Below are 22,527 nucleotides of genomic sequence, written 5' to 3'. Positions count from 1 at the left end.
AAATAAGAAAATTCGCCAGGCGTGGTGGCATACCCCTGTAGTCCCAGTTGCTCAGGGGGACTGAAGCGGGAAGATCACTTGAGCCCAGCAGGTTGAGGCTGCAGTGAGCTGTAATCGTGCCACTGCACTCCAGGCTGGGCAACAGAATGAGACCTCATCTCAAGAAAAAAGAAATACAAATTTAGTTAAGTAGAGTATAAATAATCTAAAATGTGGCTCCTTTTAGACCTTCTTTGTGAATACTGAACACATGTACCTAAGATGGTTTGCTGTGTAGGCTAATAAACTTGATAATATAACAACTTTTATCATTTATAAAATGTTTTCACATAAATGATCTTATTTGTTTAAAAGCTTTGTGAAGTAGCGTGGATGGGCATTTTAGCTAAGAAAATCTAGAAAGTTGTTGACTGCCAGGTACTGTGATGCAACCATGAGATGTAACTGAGTAAGATATTGCTGCCCTTAAGTTGCTCACAGTCAACTGTTATTGTGGAATAAATACTATGATAGGAATGAGTATGTCAGTTTTGGGAAAACAGAGCTATGGGGCTAATGTTAGACTGAGAGAGGTTCAGACAGGCTTCCTAAAGTCACTTGCCTGAAGTTAAACTATAAATATTGGAGAATGAACTTGACCCGGGATATCATGGCTTTATCTTATGGGTCTTTTCGGCAGGCAGGAATATTTCAAACAATTTATGGAATGTTTTTCCGAAAAATATTATAGAAAACTTGGAATTCATCCATAATCAAAATATGAAGCTAAACTATTAAGAGTAGATGAAATCAACGATGAAACTAGTATTTTGAAGGCAGAGATCGGACATAAGATATCCTAAATTCAGCCTACAAAAGTGGTACTCTAGAAACATATCAGATAAGGAAATACACAGGGCCTTTGTAATTTTTTAAAATAAAAGTTTAAAAGGCTTCATTACTACTTTAGTACTGTGAGTTGAATATCCCTATTTCAAAAATACAAAATGCAGCTGGGTGCTACTTGAGGGACTGAGGTGGGAGGATCACTTGAGCCGTGAAGGTCACAGCTGTAGTGAGCCCTGATGGCGCCACTACACTCCAGCCTGGGTGACAAAACGAGACCCTGTCTCAAAAAAAAAAAAAAAAAAAAAGGTCTGAAATGCTTCAAAATCCCAAACTTTTTGAGTATCAATGTGACACTCAAAGGAACTGCTCAGTGGGGGCACTTGAGATTTTCAGATATGGGATACTCAGCTATGTAAGTATAATGCAAATATTGCAAAATCTAAAATCTGAAACACTGCTGGTACCAAGCATTTAAGATAAGGGATACTCAACCAGTAATAGCATTGCTCGATGGAGAATCTGGTTTTGAATCTGAGCTCTTTATTAATTACTCTCTAAACTAGAATAAATCACTTAATTTCCATTTTTTGTCTAGAGAGCTTTGAGATATGTGATAAGTACAAAAGGAATATAAATCTGAAAAACACTATAATGCTTTGTGTTTGTTGGTTAAGCTGGATTTTAGATGATCCTGCTAATGGTATAGTCCCATGTGAATACCACATTGATAAATCAGCTTTTCTTCTAAATATACATTAGGTAAATATGTTTTTTCTTGTGGGAAAAAATGGGGATGTTTCCATTCCTTTACTAAATAGCCAGTAAATTGAGACGTTGGTGTTTTTGGAATTGGATTTAGTGATCTGTTTCTCTTATTTTGTTTTATCCTAAGTGAGGGATGTCCACTGTTGGAGCAGTTGAACATTTCCTGGTGTGACCAAGTAACCAAGGATGGCATTCAAGCACTAGTGAGGGGCTGTGGGGGTCTCAAGGCCTTATTCTTAAAAGGCTGCACGCAGGTAATACTCCATGTAAGGCTTGTGAAATTCGGAAGAATTGTGAATGAATCATGAGCTCTTTATAGACAGTCCCAAGATGTTTGTCTGGAGGGAAAGGTTAGTTGTGTGTATTATTGACAAAAGACAAATGCTTACCAAAAATTAAAGTGTTTTCCTTAGGATAAAAGAATGAGAAGAATTGGCCGGGCGCAGTGGCTCACGCTTGTAATCCCAGCACTTTGGGAGGCCGAGGCGGGCGGATCACGAGGTCAGGAGATCGAGACCACGGTGAAACCCCGTCTCTACTAAAAATACAAAAAAATTAGCCGGGCGTGGTGGCGGGCGCCTGTAGTCCCAGCTACTCGGAGAGGCTGAGGCAGGAGAATGGCGTGAACCCGGGAGGCGGAGCTTGCAGTGAGCCGAGATCGCGCCACCGCACTCCAGCCTGGGTGACAGAGCCAGACTCTGTCACAAAAAAAAAAAAAAAAGAATGAGAAGAATTAACATCTGACCAAAAATAAACTTGAGGAGGAGGGAGACAAGGTGGAAAGATAAGATTATATTAAAGATACACCATGGTCAAGAAGAGTTTCATGCAGTTTAATTTGTGCTGAAAAGAAAACTTGGCATGTTGTCACTGCCTGATACTTTGAACTGGATAGGCAAAGAAGGCAGTCTTAGCAATTTCCACTTGTTTTTTAACCACCATTGTTTCTTAAATATGCCAAGTGTACAGCAACCTGCATTTTATAGTATTGATATTTATTTCCTGCCAGTCACATTACAAATCCAACATATTTTGTCATTAAAAATTTTACTATCTCAGTGTTTTATAGTGAAAAAAAATTGATTAGTTAGCCTCTGGAAAGAAATGAGTGGATTTAAATTGTGGCTGACAAACTAAGGCTAGGCTCTACTTTATTTTATTAATGGTTACTAAAACCATAACTTGGATTCCATTAAAAATGCCCTGATTCTTTTATCATGATGAGAGGGGTTCCATTGTTTGAAAGAGAATTTCAGATGTATGACTGCCTTAAAACAACAGCTTGAGCTTCTGGTTATTTAAGGAATCCTGAAAAATATTGATTGGAATGTATCATTATAATCAGTTACTTACCATCTGTTCTCAGCACTGTAAGCATGGCACCTATCTTCCAGTGGGAGATGAACACTGGATTCCTTTCTTGGCTGTATTTCCTCAAAGTTTGTTTATAAAAAACTTTATAAGGGGTGTGTAGAAGTTTGAAAATTAATTTAGTTTCATGGGCCCTCAGCAAAATGGTGTCAGGTATATTTAATTTATCCGAAGTAAAACCCATAAAAACTAGGCAGTGTTTACTTCATCTTTGTTCTTGATTTGATGATAATGTGAATTTGAATGTGGTCAAAGCTGATTTTAAAAATACTGAGAATCATAATATGAATTATACTGTTATGTGATCGTAGCATATTTTCTGGTTCATTGTTCCTTGGAAACTTGGTTGGCTGTATTAGAATGTATGAATGAATGTGTACATTCTTAAATCTCTCTCCTTTGAGACAATGTCAGTAATCATTTTTTTCTTACTTTTTAATCTTTCTAGCTAGAAGATGAAGCTCTCAAATATATAGGTGCACACTGCCCTGAACTGGTGACTTTGAACTTGCAGACTTGCTTGGTAAACGTCTTTTCTCACAACTCTTCTGTTTTAGTAATTCATTTCATTAAAATTTTTAAGAGCTATTTTATAGAGCTTCAGTCATCAAGACCAGTATTGTTTTTCTACCACAACCCTAGTGACAAGACAGATGACTTTTGACATGCTTAACAATACTCATTCCTAGGGGCCTTGACATAGATAAGATAGGAGGTAGCTAGCTTATGCAGAATTCCAGATGAACTAACTGTAGCTCCACCCCTTTCTTATATACTTAAAAAAACTGTCTACTTTTAAAATGTAAATGATTCACAAGTTTAGTATTTAAAATTGCAATCAAGCTGGGCATGGTGCCTCATGCCTGTAATCCCAGCACTTGTGGGAGGCTGAAGCAGGCAGATTGCTTGAGTCCAGGAGTTTGAGACCAGCCTAGGCAACATGACAAAACCCCGTCTCTGCAAAAGGTGCAAAAATTAGCTGGGTTTGGTGGTGTGTGCCTGTAGTCCCAGCTACTTGGGAGGCTGAGGTGGGAAGATCAGTTGAGCTTGGGAGATTGAGGTGCAATGAGGTGAAATCATGCCACAGCACTCCAGCTCAGGCAACAGAGTGAGACCTTGTCTCAAAAAAATAAATAAGATGATGAGCAATATATACTCGTCAAATTATTTTCAAGTAGCACCTATATTTAGCATTTTGTCTTGTTTAAACTATTAACTTTTTTGTGTCTACCCCAAAACCCCTGAATTCTACTCAGATAATTTGCTGAAACTATTCAGGCCCCTAGAATGTTAACAGTACATCTTTATTTTGTTATTTATTTATTTATTTATTTTGAGGCAAAGTCTTACTCTGTCACCCAGGCTCAAGTGCAGTGGTGAGATCTGCACTCACTGCAGCCAAACTCCACCTCCTAGGCTCAAGCGATTCTCCTGCCTCAGCCTCCTGCATATCTGGGATTACACGCCACACCCGGCTACATTTTTTTTTTTGTGTGTGTGACAGAGTCTCACTGTGTCACCCAGGCTAGAGTGCAGTGATGTGCTCGGCTCACTGCAACTCTGCTTCTGGGTTCAAGCAATTCTTCTACCTCCACCTCGTGAATATCTAGGATTGCAAGTGTGTGTCACCATGCCCAGCTAATTTTTTTTTTTGAGACGGAGTCTTGCACTGTTTCCCGGGCTGGAGTGCAGAGGCGCGATCTCAGCTCACTGCAACCGCTGCCTCCCAGGTTCAAGCGATTCTCCTTGCCTCAGCCGCCCAAGTAGCTGGGATTACAAGAGCCCGTCACCACACCTGGCTAATTTTTTTGTATTTTTAGTAGGGATAGGGTTTCACTATGTTGGCCAGGCTGGTAATTTTTGTATTTTTAGTAGAGACGGGGTTTTGCCATGTTGACCAGGCTTGTCTCAAACTCCTGACCTCAGGTGATCTGCCTGCCTCAGCCTCCCAAAGTGCTGGGATTACAGGCGTAAGCCACCGCCATGGCCTAATTTTTGGGACAAAGTCTTGCTCTGTTACCCAGGCTGGAATGCAGTGGTGTGATTTTTGCTCACCTTCACCTCCCGGGCTCAAGTGATTCTTCCACCTCAGCCTCCCTAGTAGTTGGGACTACAGACATGCGCCACCACACTCAGCTAATTTTTGTATTTTTTTGTAGAGATGGGGTTTTGCCGTGTCGGCCAGGTTGGTCTCGAATTCCTGGGCTCAAGCAATCCACCTGGCTTAGCCTCCCAAATTTCTGGGAGTACAGGCGTGAGCCACGTGCCTGGCCAATAGTACACCTTTAGCTTTTTTCTCTTGCCTTAAAAATTACAAATGTATTTGCCTTGGAGTGAGAGTTGCTAATGGCAAAGTAAAAAGTGATGAGTTCCTTTTTTTTTTTTTTTTTTTTTTCTGAGGTGAAGTCTCACTCTGTCTCTCAGACTGGACTATTAATGGCATGATCATAGCTCACAGCAACCTCCAACTACAGGGCTCAAACAATCCTCCCACCTCAGCCTTCTGAGTAGCTTGGACTACAGGTGTGTGCCACCACACCTGCCTAATTTTTTAATTTTTTTGTAGAGATAGGGTCTCCCTGTGTTGCCAGGCTGGTCTCAAGCGTCTGGGCTCAAGCAATCTGCCTGTCTCAGCCTCGCAAAATGCTGAGATTACAGGCGTGAGCTACTTGGGCTCTTCCTTACAATTCCGATTACTATAGTTGCTGACTACCAGAATTTGCCTAATTTCATTTTATTTATTTATTTATTTAGAGACAGAGTCTCGCTGTGTCGCCCAGGCTGGAGTGCAGTGATGCGATCTCAGCTCACTGTAACCTCCATCTCCCAGGTTCAAGCAATTCTCCTGCCCCACCTTCCCGAGTAGCTGGGATTACAGGGTGTGCCACCATGCCTGGCTAATTTTAGTAGAGATGGGGTTTTGCCATGTTGGCCAGGCTAGTCTAGAACTCCTAACCTCAAATGATCTGCCGGCTTTGGCCTCCCAAAGTGCTAGGATTACAGGCATGAGCCACTGCACCCGGCCGTGATTTCATTTTTAAGACTGAAATGTGGCTGGGCACAGTGGCTCATGCCTTGTAATCCCAACACTTTGGGAGGCCGAGACGGCTGGACCGTTTGAGGTCAGGAGATCGAGACCAGCCTGGCCAACATGGTGAAACCCCATCTCCACTAAAAATAGAAAAATTAGCTGGGCTTAGTGGTGTGTGCCCATAATCCCAGGTATTTGGGAGGCTGAGGCAGGAGAATCGCTTGAACCCAGGAGGTGGAGGTTGCAGTAAGCTGAGGTCGCACCATTGTACTCCAGCCTGGGTGACATAGCCAGACTCCACCTCAAAAAAAAAAAAAAAAAAGACTGAAATGTTTACTTTTGGGAGATAACCACAATTACTGTAAACATGAAATCATCTTACAATGCCAAAGAAAAACTATTCCTGGAGAGCTTCATGTGTATGTGTGCACACACGCGCATGTGCGTGCCTATAAGCCCAGCACTTTGGGAGGCCGAGGTGGGTGAATCACCTGAGGTCAGCAGTTTGAGACCAACCTGGCCAATATGGTGAAACCCCATCTCTACTAAAAATACAAAAACCATCTAAGTGTGGTGGTGTGTGCCTGTAATGCCAGCTACTCAGGAGTCTGAGGCAGGAGACTCACTCACTTGAACCTGGGAGGCAGATGTAGCAGTGAGCCAAGATCATGCCACTGCACTCCAGCCTGGGCAGCAGAGCAAGACTCTGTCTCAAAAAAAACAAAAAACAAGTGTGTGTGTTTGTGTGTATGTATAAGCACATATATATGCACATATATTTACATACTATATACATATACATTACATACACACACATATAGACATAAATACATACATACCATTTGCGGGTTTAGTTTGGTGTTCTTCATCCTTCCAGCAGGCAGGAATCACGGTGAACGTAAAGAACCAATTCTATCTTATATGTATTTTATTGTTTTCTTTCGCCCACATCTTAGTACAGGAGTCATTTCTTCCCTACAGGGTGATAAAATAATTCTCAGCATTCATGAGATTTCATGCTCTTCCCAAAACTATTGAGGTGATTTAAGTACATTTTTGATGCTTTCATTTTCTTGACAGATTTGAAAAACATAAAAGTTTGGTAAATTTTACTTTTTTTTTTTTTTTGAGATGGAGTTTTGCTCTTGTTGCCCAGGCTGGAGTGCAATGGCATGATCTTGGCTCACTGCAACCTCTGCCTCCTGGGTTCAAGTGATTCTCCTGCCTCAGCCTCCCTAGTAGCTGGGATTACAGGCACGTGACACCATGTCTGGCTAATTTTTTGTATCGTTAGTAGAAACGGCATTTCACCATGTTAGGCTGGTCTCAAACTCCTGACCTCAAGTGATCTGCCCACCTCAGCCTCCCAAAGTGCTGGGGTTACAGGCTTGAGCCACTGTGACCGGCCCCAATAACTAACTCCCTCCCTCCCTCCTTCTTCCTTTCTTTCTTCTCTTCCTTCCCTTCCCTTCCTTTCTTTCTTCTTTTCTTTCTTTCTTCCTTTCCTTCCTTTCCTTTCCCTCTCTTCCTCCCTTCCCTTCCCGTCCCGTCCCGTCCCGTCCTTTTTTTTTTTCTTTTTTGCTTGTCTTGCTCTATCGCTCGGTGGACTGCAGTGGTGCAAATCTCCGCCTCCTGGGGTCAAGCGATTCTCCTATGTCAGCTGTCCAAGTAGCTGGGATTACAGGCATGTGCCACAACACTTGGCTAATTTTTGTATTTTTAGTAAAGACAGGTTTTCACCATGTTGGCCAGGCTGGTCTCGAACTCTCGACCTCAGGTGATCCACCCGCCTCAGCCTCCCAAAGTGCTTGGATTACATGTGTGAGCCACTGCACCCGGTCTAATAACTTGTAAAAAATACAAAATTGTGTCTGAGTTCGATACAACTCTTTTATCTATAAATTAGGATGTTCTTTATATTATAAAACTAAAATATAGAAGTAAATGGATGCTGTGGCTGATACAAGATAGCAACTGTCATCCACAGTTTAATTTTTTTCACCAACTTATCGGTGTCAATTTGAACTTTTAGATATATTTATACTACTAAAATACTTATATCCTTATCTTTTTTCTAGGTTTTAGTATTTAATTGAGGCCAGGCATAGTGGCTCAAGCCTGTGATTCAAGTACTTTGGGAGGTTGAGGTGGGCGGATCACTTGAGGCCAGGAATTCGAGACCAGCCTGGCCAACATGGCAAAACCCCGTCTCTACTAAAAATACAAAAAAAAATTGCTGGACATGGTGGCGTGCACTTGTAGTCCCAGCTACTCAGGAGGCTGAGGCACGAGAATTGCCTGAACCTGGGAAGTGGGGGTTGCAGTGAGCCAAGATTGTGCCACTGCACTCCAGCCTGGGTGATAGAGTGAGACTCTATTCCCAAATAAATAAATAAATAAAATAAATAAATAAATAAATAAATAAATAAATAAATAAAATTATTTAATTGAACCTAAACTATGATGTACCCCATACTGATCCCAGCTCTATTAGAATTCCATTGTAGCTTTTAACAGAATTCTATTATAGCTTCTTCCCTTTGCACCAAAGGTGAACACAGATCCTCTTGCAGACTAAATCAGAAGGAACTGGAAGGAGAAACAACGTGTGTTCATTTTCTTTTAGGTCTGCTATCTGATGAATGTGTTAAGCATGTCTTGATTTCCTTTTTCGTGATTATTTTCACAGAGCTATCATTTTTTTCTTCTTTTGTTTTGCTAAGATACTAATATCTATGGATTTTTTTGCTCTTGTTTTTTTAGCAAATCACAGATGAAGGTCTCATTACTATATGCAGAGGGTGCCATAAGTTACAATCCCTTTGTGCCTCTGGCTGCTCCAACATCACAGATGCCATCCTGAATGCTCTAGGTCAGAACTGCCCACGGCTTAGGTAAACATTTCTTGTTTAGCTCAAAAAAAATCACAGAACAAAAGTTTCCTTCACCCATATTTCTTCCCTGGAACTTTGGAATTTTAAGGTAGACACTACAGACGCTTTGAAATTTTAAGGTAGTCCCTTTTAGATGCCCACGTACTTGCTTTTTGTACCTCATTTGATTTCATGTAATTGGTGTGAACCAAGGGGTAACAATCCCCAAATTCCACTACTTGCTATCCATACTAGAAAAAAAATCAACATTTTATTACTTGAGATAGAAAGGTATTTTCTCTTAATGCTTTTATGTAATTCTTTTCTCAAAGTAGTTTTTAAAGGTCCACCCTGAGGTCATTTGTCATAGTAATGATACCAGGTACATAGCAGGGGATACTATATTTAAAAATAAAAGACACAGGAGTACCTCTTTTGTACTGATGGGCTTTTAAAACAGCCTTATTTCTCTCTGGCTTCTCAGTTTGAAGAATGCTGTTTTTTACTTTTTGTAGAGATGGGGTCAGGCTGTGTTGCTCAGGCTGGCCTCAAACTCTTGGCTTCTAGTGATTCTCCCGCCTCAGCTTCCCAAAATGTTGAGATTACAGGCGAAAGCCACTGTGTCCAGCCTGTTACTGCCTTTTGAGGCAGTGTTGCAGTGTTGCGTAGGCCTGCCTCAATCTCCTGGGCTCAAGTGATCATCTCACCTCAGCCTCAGGCGTAGCTAGGACTAAAGACGTGCTACCACACCTGGCTACACTTTTTGTTCTCTAAAATAAACTTACATAGTACTTGTAAATTAGGTGTTGCTTTAGGTGCTTTACAAATACTAATTCAGGGTCGAGTGCTGTGGCGCACACCTGTAATCCCAGCATTTAGAGAGGCCGAGGCTAGAAGATCGCTTGAGCGCAGGAGTTTGAGACCAGCATGGGCAACATGGTGAAACCCTGTCTCTACAAAAAAATAAAAAAAGTAGCCAGGCATGGTGGTGTGTGCCTTGTAGTCCCAGCTACTCAGGAGGCTAAAGTGAGAGGATCACTTGAGCCCAGGAGGTCAAGGCTGCAGTGAGCTAAGATCACACCGCTGCACTCTAGCCTGGACAACAGAGTGAGACTCTTTCTCAATAACAGTAATAATTTGTTTAATCTCCATAGCACCATATAAGCACTATTATTGCTTTTTTTTTTTTTTTTTGAGACAGAGTCTTGCTCTGTCGCCCAGGCTAGAGTGCAGTGGTGCGATCTTGGCTCACTGCAACCTCCATCTCCCAGGTTCAAGCGATTAACCTGCCTCAGCCTCCCTAGTAGCTGGGACTACAGGCGAGTGCCACCACACCCAGCTAATTTTTGTATTTTTAGTAGAGACGGGCTTTCACCATGTTGGCCAGGATGGTCTCCTGACCTCATGATCCGCCTACCTCGGCCTCCCAAAGTGCTGGGATTACAGGCGTGAGCCACCACACCCAGCCTTGTTATCGCCATTTTATAGATGAGAAAACTGAGGCACAAAGAGACAAAGTAACCTGCTCAAGGTCTCAGCTAGTTAGTGTAGGAACAAGTATTCACCCAGGAACTCTGATTCCTGAGCCTATGAAGCCACTTTTCTTATATATAACAATCATTGTAAAGCTATAAAACTTTCAGAATATTGTTTCTGATGATTACCTGGCCTAACCATAATTATTGAAAGAACTTTTGTGGCCAGGCGCAGTGGCTCACACCTGTAATCCCAGCACTTTAGGAGGCTGAGGCGGGCAGATCACCTGAGGTCAGGAGTTTGAGACCAGCCTGGTAAACATGGTGAAACCTCATCTCTACTAAAAATACAAAAATTACAGGCAGTGGTGGCCCACTCCTGTAATCCCAGCTCCTCGAGAGGCTGAGACAGGAAAACTGTCTGAACCCAGGAGGTGGTAGTTGTACTCCCAGCCTGGGTGGCAGAGTGAGACTCCCTCTCAAAAAAAAAAAAAAAAAAACCTTTTGCCTGCAATATCAAAATTTCTTAAGAGAACATACACCTATTGGTCAAAGTTAGTAATATCAAAAGCCTAGAGTATTCCTCAGGAGCTAGGGAGGTAATCAAACCTCTCTCTGAATATCTTACACATTATCCTTTTCGACTTTAGAGAGAGGAGTCTTCAGCTCCATCTCCCTATATGGTTCATTACATTGTTAGAATGGAAACGCTCTCAACTGTGAAAATCAAAAGTTGTGTTCTAGTCAGATCATGTTTTCCCATTAGGTAGCATTTCTTTCTTTCTTTCTTTCTTTTTCTTTTTTCTTTTCTTTTTTTTTTTTGGAGACAGAGTTTGGCTCTGTTGCCCAGGCTGGAGTGCAATGGTGTGATCTTGGCTCACTGTAACCTCCTCCTCCCAGGTTCAAGCAATTTTCGTGCCTCAGTCTCCAGAGTAGGCAGGATTACAGGCATACGCTACCATGCCTGGTTAATTTTTTTGGTATTTTTGGTAGAGACTGGGTTTTACTGTGTTGGCCAGGGTGGTCTCAAACTCCTGGCCTCAGGTGATCTGCCCTCCCAAAGTTCTGGAATTACAGGCATGAGTCATTGCGCCTGGCCATCTCTTGGAATTAAAAAAAAAATTTTTTTTTTTTTGAGACAAAGTCTCGCTCTGTTGCCAGGCTGGAGCGCAGTGGTGTGACCTCAGCTCACTGCAAACTGCGCCTCCTGGGTTCAAGTGATTGTCCTGCCTCAACCTCTCAAATAGCTGGGACTACATGTGCCCATCACCATGCCTGGCTAATTTTTTGTATTTTTAGTAGAGACGGGGTTTCACCATGTTGGCCAGGCTGGTCTCAAACTCGTGACTTTAAGTGATGCACCTGCCTCAGCTTCCCAAAGTGCAGGGATTACAGACGTGAGTCACCGTGCCTGGACAGAATTTAAAAATTTTTTTATACAGGTGAAGTCTTGATATGTTGCCCAGGCTGGTCTTGAACTCCTGAGCTCAAGTGATCCTCCTGCCTCAGCCTCCTGAAGTGCTGGGATTATCGGTGTGAGCCACTACACCCCGCCATCCATTTCTCATTGATTTTCAGTTGATAATTATTTCCTATACTTTAATTTTTTTCAACTTCAGTAGTAAGAGTTTTATAAACATGTTCTTTGTTACCATTATACAGAGGTCACCCAACTTTTCACAGAAGAGAGCTACTTTTGATTCCCCAATCCTGTGGTTGGTATTTAGATTGGAGTTTAACAGTTGCTTAATAAGAGGTGAATGGCTGCCAGCTCAGCTTCCCTCTCAACTGGGCCTCCATGGGAGCCTGTGGGAGAAAGCAGGAAGCTTTCACAAGTCTAGAATTTCATATTTAGGACAGACCTGTAATTAAGCAGCCCCTTTGTCCCTTTTTTTTTTTTTTTTGAGTCCGGAGTCTCACTCTGTCACCCAGGCTGGAGTGCAGTGGCGGGATCTCCGCTCACTGCAACCTCTGCCTCCCAGGTTCAAGCGATTCTCCTGCCTCAGCCTCCCGAGTAGCTGGGACTACAGGCGCCTGCCACCACGCCAGACTAATTTTTGTATTTTTAGTAGAGATGGGGTTTCACCGTGTTGGCCAGGCTGGGCTCGAACTCCTGACCTCAGGTGATCCGCCCGCCTCGGCCTCCCAAAGTGTTGGGATTATAGGCGTGAGCCACCATGCCCGGCCTGTCACATTTTTTTTAAAACAATTTAAATCTAAGTGAACCTACTTCTAAAACAGGAAAGAAAATAATTCATTTCAGCAAGAGATTAACTGAAATAGAGTATCTCCATTTCCTTTGTTTTCTAGGAGCAGGCTGCCCTCTGGGGGTAAGCAGTATGCCATCAAGAAGGCTTTTAATGCATTTCATGAATTTTGGCATTAACTACAAGCTTCAATTATATTCTTCTGTGTTCATTGATTGCATCACCCTGAAATGTGGTATTTATAGGACCACTTTATGATGACTCCATGAAAATGAATGGCAAGATCTTTATACAGACTGACTTAGTTGTTAATGTCATTCTATATTATAAAGTCCTTAGAGAATAGGAGATTGTTTTTGTAAATTCTTACTGTTTTAATAAACTCAGTTTTCAGGGACCAAGAGCTTGACTTTCACTGTTTTTTTGTTGTTGTTGTTTTTTAACAGAATATTGGAAGTGGCAAGATGTTCTCAATTAACAGATGTGGGCTTTACCACTCTAGCCAGGGTAAGTATTTTCTTTAAGTTCCATAGGTTTGTTTCCATAGGTTTTATTAGGGCTTTTTATTTCAGAAGAACAAGCAGCAAGGGAAATGTGAAATGGTAGCAGAATTGGGTGTGTGAGACAGGGTTTCATGCTATAGCCACAGACCTACTGATACCAATAAGAATACAAACTGCTCTAGAAATGCACACATGCATTGGAGAATATAAAACCCCTTCATGATACTTTTTTAAAAAATCTTTTTAAATTTTTTTGAGATGGGATCTCGCTCTGTCACCCAGGCTGGAGTGCAGTGACACGATCTCAGCTCACTGCAACCTCCACCTCCCAGGTTCAAGCATTTCTCCTGCGTCAGCCTCCCGAGTAGCTGGGATTGCAAGGATGTGCCACCACATGCAGCTAATTTTTGTATTTTTAGTAGAGACTGTTTCACCATGTTGGCCAGGCTGGTCTTCAACTCCCAACCTCAAGTCATCCGCTCACCTTGGCCTCCCAAAGTGATGAGATTACAGACGTGAGCCACTGCGCCCACCCATGAGACTTGATTCTCCACAATTTCATAAGATAATACATTAAGCAGGTGTTTCTTGGTACTTTGTGAAAAAACTTTTGGTTATTTGGTACATGACTAGTGGATGAAAGTAACATTGAAAGAAACACATGTCTGGTTTTAAATGGAAAGGTTTTAGGAGATTTTCTGTATTCTCCTCAATATTTTAATACTTGGACAGGTTTATAAATTACTATATGATAATATTTAAAATTATACTGACTTTGACCAGTGTTATGGTACAAGGGGATGGTCGTTTGCTTTTAGGCAGATCGATAGAATACTAATTAGGTGGGGGCTAGCACATGGCATGACTAAAGGAGGCCATAGCCTGGGTGCAGTGGCTCATGCCTGTAATCCCAACATTTTGGAAGGCCAAGGCAAGCAGATCGATTGAACCCAGCCCGGGCAACATGGCGAAATTTCATCTCTGTAAGAAATACAAAAGGCCGGGCGTGGTGGCTCACGCCTGTAATCCCAGCATTTGGGAGGCCAAGGCAGGTGGATCACCTGAGGTCAGGAGTTCGAGACCAGCCTGACCAACATGGAGAAACGCTGACTTTACTGAAAATACAAAATTAGCTGGGAATGGTGGCACATGCCTGTAATCCCAGCTACTCGGGGGGCTGAGACAGGAGAATCACTTGAATCCGGGAGGTGGAGGTTGCAGTGAGCTGAGATCGTGCCATTGCACTCCAGCCTGGGCAACGAGCAAAACACTCTGTCTCAAAAAAAAAAAAAAAAAAAAGAAGAAGAACAAAGGCCGGGCGCGATGGCTCACGCTTGTAATCCCAGCATTTTGGGAGGCCAAGGCCGGCGGATCACGAAGTCAGGAGATCAAGACCATCCTGGCTAACATGGTGAAACCCCGCAAAAAATGCAAAAAAATTAGCCGGGCATGGTGGCAGGCACTTGTAGTCCCAGCTACTCAGGAAGCTGAGGCAGGAGAATGGCCTGAACCTGGGAGGCGGAGCTGGCAGTGAGCCGAGATCATGCCACTGCACTCCAGCCTAGGCGACAAGAGCCAGACTCCATCTCAAAAAAAAAAAGAAATTCAAAAATTAGCCAGGTGTGGTGGCACGTTCCTATAGCCCCAGCTACTTGGGAGGCTGAGGTAGGAGAATCACCTGAGCCCAGGGAGTTGGAGGCTGCAGTGAGCCATGATTTCACCACTGCACTCCAACCTAGGTGACAGAGTGAGACCTTGTCTAAAAAGAAAGAAAAAAAATTAGCATAACACTAGCTCTGAAACACCAAAGAATTTATCAGTGTATTTAATATTACCTCTTAGTTCTCTGGCCTTAAAAGTTTCTCATGTTTTAAATGTTTGTACTGTAATGTTTGGTTTTATACTTTGTAGAATTGCCATGAACTTGAAAAGATGGACCTGGAAGAGTGTGTTCAGGTAAGATTATAGATTTTAATTCAGAAATACAGTATAGTAGATACTTAGATAATACACAACATCAGAATGTCCAATTCCCTATCCTAGTGTAGGATACTGTAGTGCCTGACAGCATTGCAGATTCTCCATTAAGTAAGGTATCTTCCAGGCAGAGGTGCTCATGGTATGTGTTACAGAACTGTGGAAATATATGCCATCAATCAGGTTGCCATTAGAGAGAAAGGAGGCCCAAGCATTCAGGCCGTAAAGCTGTTAAAAGTATTTCCTTAGACCTGTAGAGTTATGATGCTAGTAAATAATTAAAGCCCCATCACACTGATCTATATAATAGCACTGCCTTTCTTTAGCTTTGCTGTATCCTAGATCCCTGGCATCGTTAGCCCTGGAGACCTGACTCGGCATGGAACTCTGCCTTTAAGCCAAACTGATCTCCTGATTAACAGTTTTTATTTTTTAATTATTATTATTTTTTTGAGATGGAGTTTCACTCTTGTTGCCCAGGCTAGAGTGCAATGGCGCGATCTCAGCTCACTGCAACCTCCACCTCCCAGATTCAAGCAATTCTCCTGCCTCAGCCTCTGAAGTAGCTGAAATTATAGGCATGCACCACCACGCCCGGCTGATTTTTTGTATTCTTAGTAGAGATGGGATTTCACTATGTTGGCCAGGCTGGTTTCGAACTCCTGACCTCAGGCAATCCACTCGCCTCGGCCTCCCAAAGTGCTGGGATTACAGGTGTGAGCCACATTAACACAATTTTAAGAACTTTGAGATTATTAACTGACCAAGGAAAAACTTCGAACATGGGACTCCACAAAAGAAAGAGCAGTTAATTTTTTAATGGTAAAAATAAAGAAGGGGAGATATTTCAGTAACCATAAAAGCCACTTTCTAAAAAATTTTTTGTTTTATAGGCGCTACTTAACAGCTATTAGTTCTTACTAAACTAAAACTTGTTCACATCCGTTTATCTCTTATACATGCCTGAGTGTCCTCTATGCCCCTTCCAGTGTTATTCCTTCTGAACAGACATGCCTGCCTGGCTCGCCCACCCCCTTTCTCTACCATTTTTTAGCCCCTGTGAAGCTATGTGTAGTAGAAAATAATAAACTCAGAGTTGGAGAAGAATTTGAAAAGAAGTGCTGATTTACTTTCAGTCCTAACATAACCGTGAAAACTGTTCTTCCTACCTGAATGTTCTTGGTTAACCCAGATTCCAGCAGTGCCTGGCTGCCACCCTTGGGAAAATAACCCAAGTTATTGATACTGAGTAGTGGCATGCTTTATTAAAAATCTTAGGATGTTTCAACATTAATTTTTTTCATAGAGCACTATCTTCTGATTCTTCTCTCTGATGATTCTAAGGAGATAGAACAAAGTCCAGCAAGTAGAGGTTCTGGGGGACAGATTTTTTTAGAGACAGGGTCTTGCTGTTATCACTGAGACCTGAGACTGTTTTTTTTTTTTTTTTTCTTGCTGTTACCACTCAGACTGTTTTTTGTTTTTTTTTTTTTTGTTTTTTTTGAGACGGAGTCTCGCTCTGTCTCCCAGGCTGGAGTGTAGTGGCGCGATCTTGGCTCACTGCAAGCTCCACCTCCCGGGTTCACGCCATTCTCCTGCCTCAGCCTCTCCGAGTAGCTGGGACTACAGGCGCCCGCCACTACGCCCGGCTAATTTTTTTGTATTTTTAGTAGAGACGGGGTTTCAACGTGGTCTCGATCTCCTGACCTCGACCTCTTGATCCGCCCGCCTCGGCCTCCCAAAGTGCTGGGATTACAAGCGTGAGCCACCGCGCCTGGCCTCAGACTGTTTTTTTTGTTGTTGTTTTATTTTGTTTTTGTGGTGTGGGGTGGGGAGGACAGAGTCTCACTCTGTCACCCAGGCTGGAGTGCAGTGGCTCAGTCTTGGCTCACTGCAACCTCCACCTCCCAGGTTCAAGCAATTCTCCTGCCTCAGCATCCCAAGTAGCTGGGATTATAGGTGCCCGCCACCACGCCTGGCTAGTTTTTGTATTTTAGTAGAGACAGGGTTTCAACATGTTGTCCAGGCTGTTCTCGAACTCCTGACCTCGGGTGATCCACCAGCCTCAGCCTCCCAAAGTGCTGGGATGACAAGCGTGAATTACTGTGTCTGGCCCTGCTCAGACCAGTCTTGAATTTCTAACCTCAAGCAATCCTCCTGCCTCAGCCTCCCAAGTAGTTGGGACTATAGGCACAAGCCACTACAACTAGCTACCCAAGGGGACAAATTTTGATTCATTTAAAAAATAAAACAGGTTTTGAATAGAGCTGTCTAAAGATGAAGACTAGAGATGACTAGATGTGTTCAAATGTAGCCTGAGTGGATTCTCATAGAACAGGTTCAGGTAGCCAATGGGATTTAAACCGAAAGATTCTGTTATTTGATGATTGATTATTAAAATGTCTGGACTAGAAATGTAGTCAAGAATAAGATATGGGGGCTGGGCATAGTGGGTCACTCCTGTAATCCCAGCACTTTAGAAGGCTGAGGCGGGTGGATCACCTGAGACCAGGAGTTTGAGACCAGCCTGGCCAACATGGCAAACCCCCATCTCCACTAAAAATATGCCGGGTATGGTGGCTCATGCCTGTAATCCTAGCACTTTGGGAGGCCGAGTTAGGTGGATCACCTGAGGTCGGGAGTTCAAGATCAGCCTAGCCAACATGGTGAAACCCCATCTCTACTAAAAATTCAAAAATTAGCTGGACGTGGTAGCACTTGCCTATAATCCCAGCTACTTGGGAGGCTGAGGCAGGAGAATCGCGTGAACCTGGGAGGTGGAGGTTGCAGTGAGCCGAGATCATGCCACCACACTCCAGCCTGGGCAACAGAGTGAGACTGTATCTCAAAAAAAAAAAAAAAAAAAAAAAACTAGCCTGTAATCCCAGCTACTCGGGAGGCTGAGGCACAAGAATCACTTGAACCTGGGAGGTAGAGGTTGCAGTGAGCTGAGATCATGCCACTGCACTCCAGCCTGAGCAACAGAGACTCTGTCTCAAAAAAAAAGAATGAATGAGGTATGGGGCTGCTGCATGCAGTGGCTCACACCTGTCATCTCAACACTCTGTGAGGCGAGGCAGGAGGATTGCTTGAGCCTGAAAGTTGATGACCAGTCTGGGTAACATAACAAGACCCTGTTTCTGCCCAAGAAAAAGTTTTAAATGTCTTGGGTGTGGTGGTGCACACCTGTAGTCCCAGCCTTTCAGGAGGCTGAGGCTGGAAGATGGCTTGAGCCTGGAAGGTTGAGGCTGCAATGAGCTGTGATTGCGCATGGTGGCCTGTAGAGCTTTGGGAGGTTGAGGTGGAGGATTGCTTGAGCTCAGGAATTCAAGAGCAGCCTGGGCAACAGAGGGAAACCCTGTCTCTACAAAAAAAAAAAAAAGTTTTTTTTAATTTAAAAAATTAGGCCTGGTGGCTTGTGCCTGTTGTCCCAGCTACTCAGGGGGCTGAGGTGAGAAGATTGCTTGAGCACAGAAGTTTTAGGCTGCAGTGAGCTATAGTTGCACCACTGCACTCTAGCCTGGGCAACAGAGCAAGACAAAGAAAAAACAAGAATCAGGTATGACTCAGGATTTTATTTGGATTATACCTAAAATCAACATACATATTTCTTTCAGATAACAGATAGCACATTAATCCAACTTTCTATACACTGTCCTCGACTTCAAGTATTGGTGAGTTTAACTTTGAAAATTTTATGTGTTTACTGGGTTTAATCAAAAGCCAGTGCTACAGTTCAAGAACCCAGCTCTTAGTGTCTGGCTACTGTTTTAGGAAAGGATGCTTCACCTTAAGATCAAATGTTACTGGTCATAAGAATGGAACCAATCAAAGCTTTACTAAGGAGAATTCTGCTCCTACTTTCAGTGACACTAGAGGAGGCATTCTGAGTGACTGTTCTGTTGTATCCAGGCTCATTTTTGGTGTTTGGTGACACAGTACTATCTAAAATTGGGTCAAGATCTTCTGAGTTTCCCAGGATCAGGGATTTAATAAATATTGATGAAGAGATGATGTGATGAGATTATCACACCTGACAGCTGTAAAAATCTTCAGCTAATTAATTGTTGGGGCATGTCTCTGAACCAGATATTCAATATTTAGTTCAAATTCCAGAAAACTGCATGAAAAGCTTGATTCTCATTTATCCCTGTAGAGAAGAAAAAGTGTTAATTTGAGGAAGGGGTAATTTTTAAGGCTGTCTTTATTTTGTTTATGAACTACTTCATAGTCATTACATGAATTTATAAAATATATTTAGAATCACACACTAAAATATCAATCACTGATTGCCAAAAGCACAATCCCACTATCTCCAGTTTTTAAAATTTCACCACGTGGATCTAATGACAGCTCTGTATTCATCAAAATCAAACCAAAATGTCTCCTTTCCAATTCACACAAGCCTCTGGCTAGATGAATGCCAGAAGATATTTCAACATCCTTCCTTGCTCTATTTGGCTGCAGAGTCTGTCTCACTGTGAGCTGATCACAGATGATGGAATTCGTCACCTGGGGAATGGGGCTTGTGCCCATGACCAGCTGGAGGTGATTGAGCTGGACAACTGCCCACTAATCACAGATGCATCCCTGGAGCACTTGAAGAGCTGTCACAGCCTTGAGCGGATAGAACTCTATGACTGCCAGCAAATCACACGGGCTGGAATCAAGAGACTCAGGGTAAAAATGGCTACATAACTCTCCAGCTCTAGTGTTATCAGCACTTTCTTCTTTTTTTTTCTTTTTTTAAATTTAGGTTCCTATGATTTTTATATTTACTTGAACATTTAACAAGGGGAAAAAAAAAAAGTGCAAACCTAAGGACAGATAGTTTTTCCCTCTGGCTCCAGAGATGGAAATTTAGGAGGAAAAGACCCACTGAAGGGAAGAAAAGTAGGTCTCCTCCCAGCAGAGTCTCTCTAATAATGTCTAGGGCTTAATAACATTTCCCAGATTGAAGAAGAAAAAAAAAAAGCACATGCCACATTTTTGTTCTAAAGGAAAGAAAGGAGTAACAGAGAAAGTGTTTGGTTAAATGGGATTTAAGAATTTAATTTGTAATTGTATTTCACATTGAGCCCTTTTCCTGGGATTCATATTTTTTAAGACAACAAGTAAAGTAGACAGAGATTTTTACATTTTCTGTCTTTCTTTTAAGAGATAGGATCTCACTCTGTTGCTCAGGCAGGAGTGCAGTGGCACCTTCTTAGCGCACTGCAGCCTCGAATTCCTGGGCTTAAGATCCTCCCACCTCAGCCTCCCCAGTAGCTAGGACTACAGGCACACACCACCACATCTAGCTAATTTTATGAAAAACTTGTTTTTCTCATTTTTTAAGACAGGGTCTCTTCTGTCACTCAGGCTGGAGTGCAGTGGCTCGATCTTGGCTCACTGCAACCTCTGTCTCCCAGGCTCAAGGCTTCCTGCCACCCCAGCCTCCCAACAGCTGAGACTACAGGCCCGTGCCATCACGCCAGCCTGATTTTTTGTATTTTTGGTAGAGACAGCATTTTACCATGTTGCCCAGGCTGGTTTCAAACTCCTGAGCTCAAGCGATCTGCCTGCCTTGGCCTTCAAAAGTGCTGGGATTATAGGTGTAAGCCACCATGCCCGGCCTTAAAAAACTATTTTGTAGAGACAAGGTCTTGCTATGTTTCCCAGGCTAGTCTCAAATTCCTGGCCTCAAGCGATGCTCCCACCTCAGCCTCCCAAAATGCTCGGATTACAGGTGTGAGTCACTGTGCCAGGCAGGCCCAGATTTTTACCTTGCTTTTGGCCTATCCACCATAATAGAGAGACCCAGGTATAGCCAAATAACCAGAAAAAGAAGTTTTTTGGTTTTTTTTTTTTTTTTTGAGACAGAGTCTCACACTGTCACCCAGGCTGGAGTGCAGTGGCATGATTTTGGCTCACTGCAAGCTCTGCCTCCCAGGTTCACGCCATTCTCCTGCCTCAGCCTCCCCAGTAGCTGGGACTACAGGCGCCCGCCACCACGCCCGGCTAATTTTCTTTTTGTATTTTTAGTAGAGACGGGGTTTCACCGTGTTAGCCAGGATGGTCTCGATCTCCTGACCTCGTGATCCGCCCGCCTTGGCCTCCCAAAGTGCTGGGATTACAGGCGTGAGCCACTGCACCCGGCGGAAAAAGAAGTTTTTAAAAGCTGGATGAATCTGTGTGTTAGATTGTTCTGTTCAACAGATGTTTATTAGAACATCTGCTTCACACCTGCTGTAGGAAAGACAGTGTGCTTATTCAGGCCCTTAATACCAACCTCTAGGCCAGTCGCGGTGGCTCATGCCTATAATCCCAGCACTTTGGGAAGCTGAGGCATGAGGATCACCTGAAGTCAGGAGTTCAAGACCAGCCTGGTCAACATGGCGAAACACCATCTCTACTAAAAATACAAAAATTAGCTGAGCATGGTGGCAGGTGCCTGTAATCCCAGCTGCTGAGGAGGTGGAGGTCGCAGTGAGCCAAGATCGCACCATTGCACTCCAGCCTGGGCAACAAGATGAAACTCCATCTCAAAAAAAATACCAGCCTCTAAAAAATCCATGTTGGCCATATGGCCTTGAGCAAATAAAAGAGTACCAAACTTAATCTTGAGTTCAAGTTGGCCTCATTTCCTCTTCCCCTCTTCAGACATAGAGGACTGTGAGCATAATTGCACTGGGGGAGGCCTTGCAACCATTTTTTTCCTTCACCAAAGAGAATGAGAGCCACAGGTCAACCAGAGCCTCTTACATGCCTACTTACATTAGGGTTCCTAGACTGCCTGGGTGCCAGGAGTCTCTTCCATCTCCCATCCTTGGGCGGACCACTTGAGGTCAGGAGTTCGAGACCAGTCTGGCCAATATGGTGAAACCCCGTCTCTACTAAAAATACAAAAATTAGCCTGGCGTGGTGGTGTGCACCTGTAATCCCAGCTACTCAGAGGCTGAGGCAGGAGAATCGCTTGAGCCTGGGAGGCGGAGGTTTCAGTGAGCCAAGATTGTGCCACTGCACTGCAGCCTGGCTGGGCAATAGAGTGAGACTCTGTCTCAAAACAAAACAAAACAAAAAAAAAACACAACCAACAACTCATGAGAGTTTTGAGAGAGCTATGAGAATCCAACTAGAAATCCTTTTTTGGAGAAGATAAGAAATTATTATGCTGTCTTTCCTCAGGTTTTTTTGTTTTTGTTTTTTTTGTTTCTTTTTTTTTTTTTTGAGATGGAGTCTCGCTTTGTCACCCAGGCTGGAGCGCAGTGGCATGATCTCTGCTCACTGCAAGTTCCACTTCCTGGTTTCATGCCATTCTTCTGCCTCAGCCTCCCAAGTAGCTGGGACTACAGGCACCCGCCACCACACCTGGCTAATTTTTTGTATTTTTAGTAGAGACAGGGTTTCACCATGTTAGCCTGGATGGTCTCAATCTCCTGACCTCGTGATCCGCCTGTCTCAGCTTCCCAAAGTGCTGGGATTACAGGCGTGAGCCACCGCGCCCGGCCCTCAGTT

The 22,527-nt window shown here is 43.1% G+C and overlaps 1 protein-coding gene across 4 annotated transcripts in view; it reads left to right on the top strand.

Moving 5' to 3' along the window:
- Window positions 1-22,527, top strand: part of FBXL20 (F-box and leucine rich repeat protein 20) — a 136,264-nt gene that overhangs the window by 103,843 nt on the left and 9,894 nt on the right. For all 4 annotated transcript variants that reach the window (XM_032163457.2, XM_032163455.2, XM_032163459.2 and 1 more), the window contains 7 exons: window positions 1,721-1,847; window positions 3,413-3,487; window positions 8,759-8,889; window positions 12,997-13,057; window positions 14,965-15,009; window positions 18,648-18,704; window positions 19,498-19,710. In XM_032163457.2, the coding sequence (XP_032019348.1) occupies window positions 1,721-1,847; window positions 3,413-3,487; window positions 8,759-8,889; window positions 12,997-13,057; window positions 14,965-15,009; window positions 18,648-18,704; window positions 19,498-19,710 (709 nt within the window). The remainder of the gene's footprint in view (window positions 1-1,720; window positions 1,848-3,412; window positions 3,488-8,758; window positions 8,890-12,996; window positions 13,058-14,964; window positions 15,010-18,647; window positions 18,705-19,497; window positions 19,711-22,527) is intronic.

Source organism: Hylobates moloch, unplaced genomic scaffold (assembly GCF_009828535.3).
Source record: "Hylobates moloch isolate HMO894 unplaced genomic scaffold, HMol_V3 SCAFFOLD_10, whole genome shotgun sequence".
In the NCBI taxonomy this organism is placed as follows: Eukaryota; Metazoa; Chordata; class Mammalia; order Primates; family Hylobatidae; genus Hylobates; species Hylobates moloch.
The sequence above is the reverse complement of the archived record's forward strand: the minus strand, read 5'-3'. Positions and strand labels throughout refer to the sequence as shown.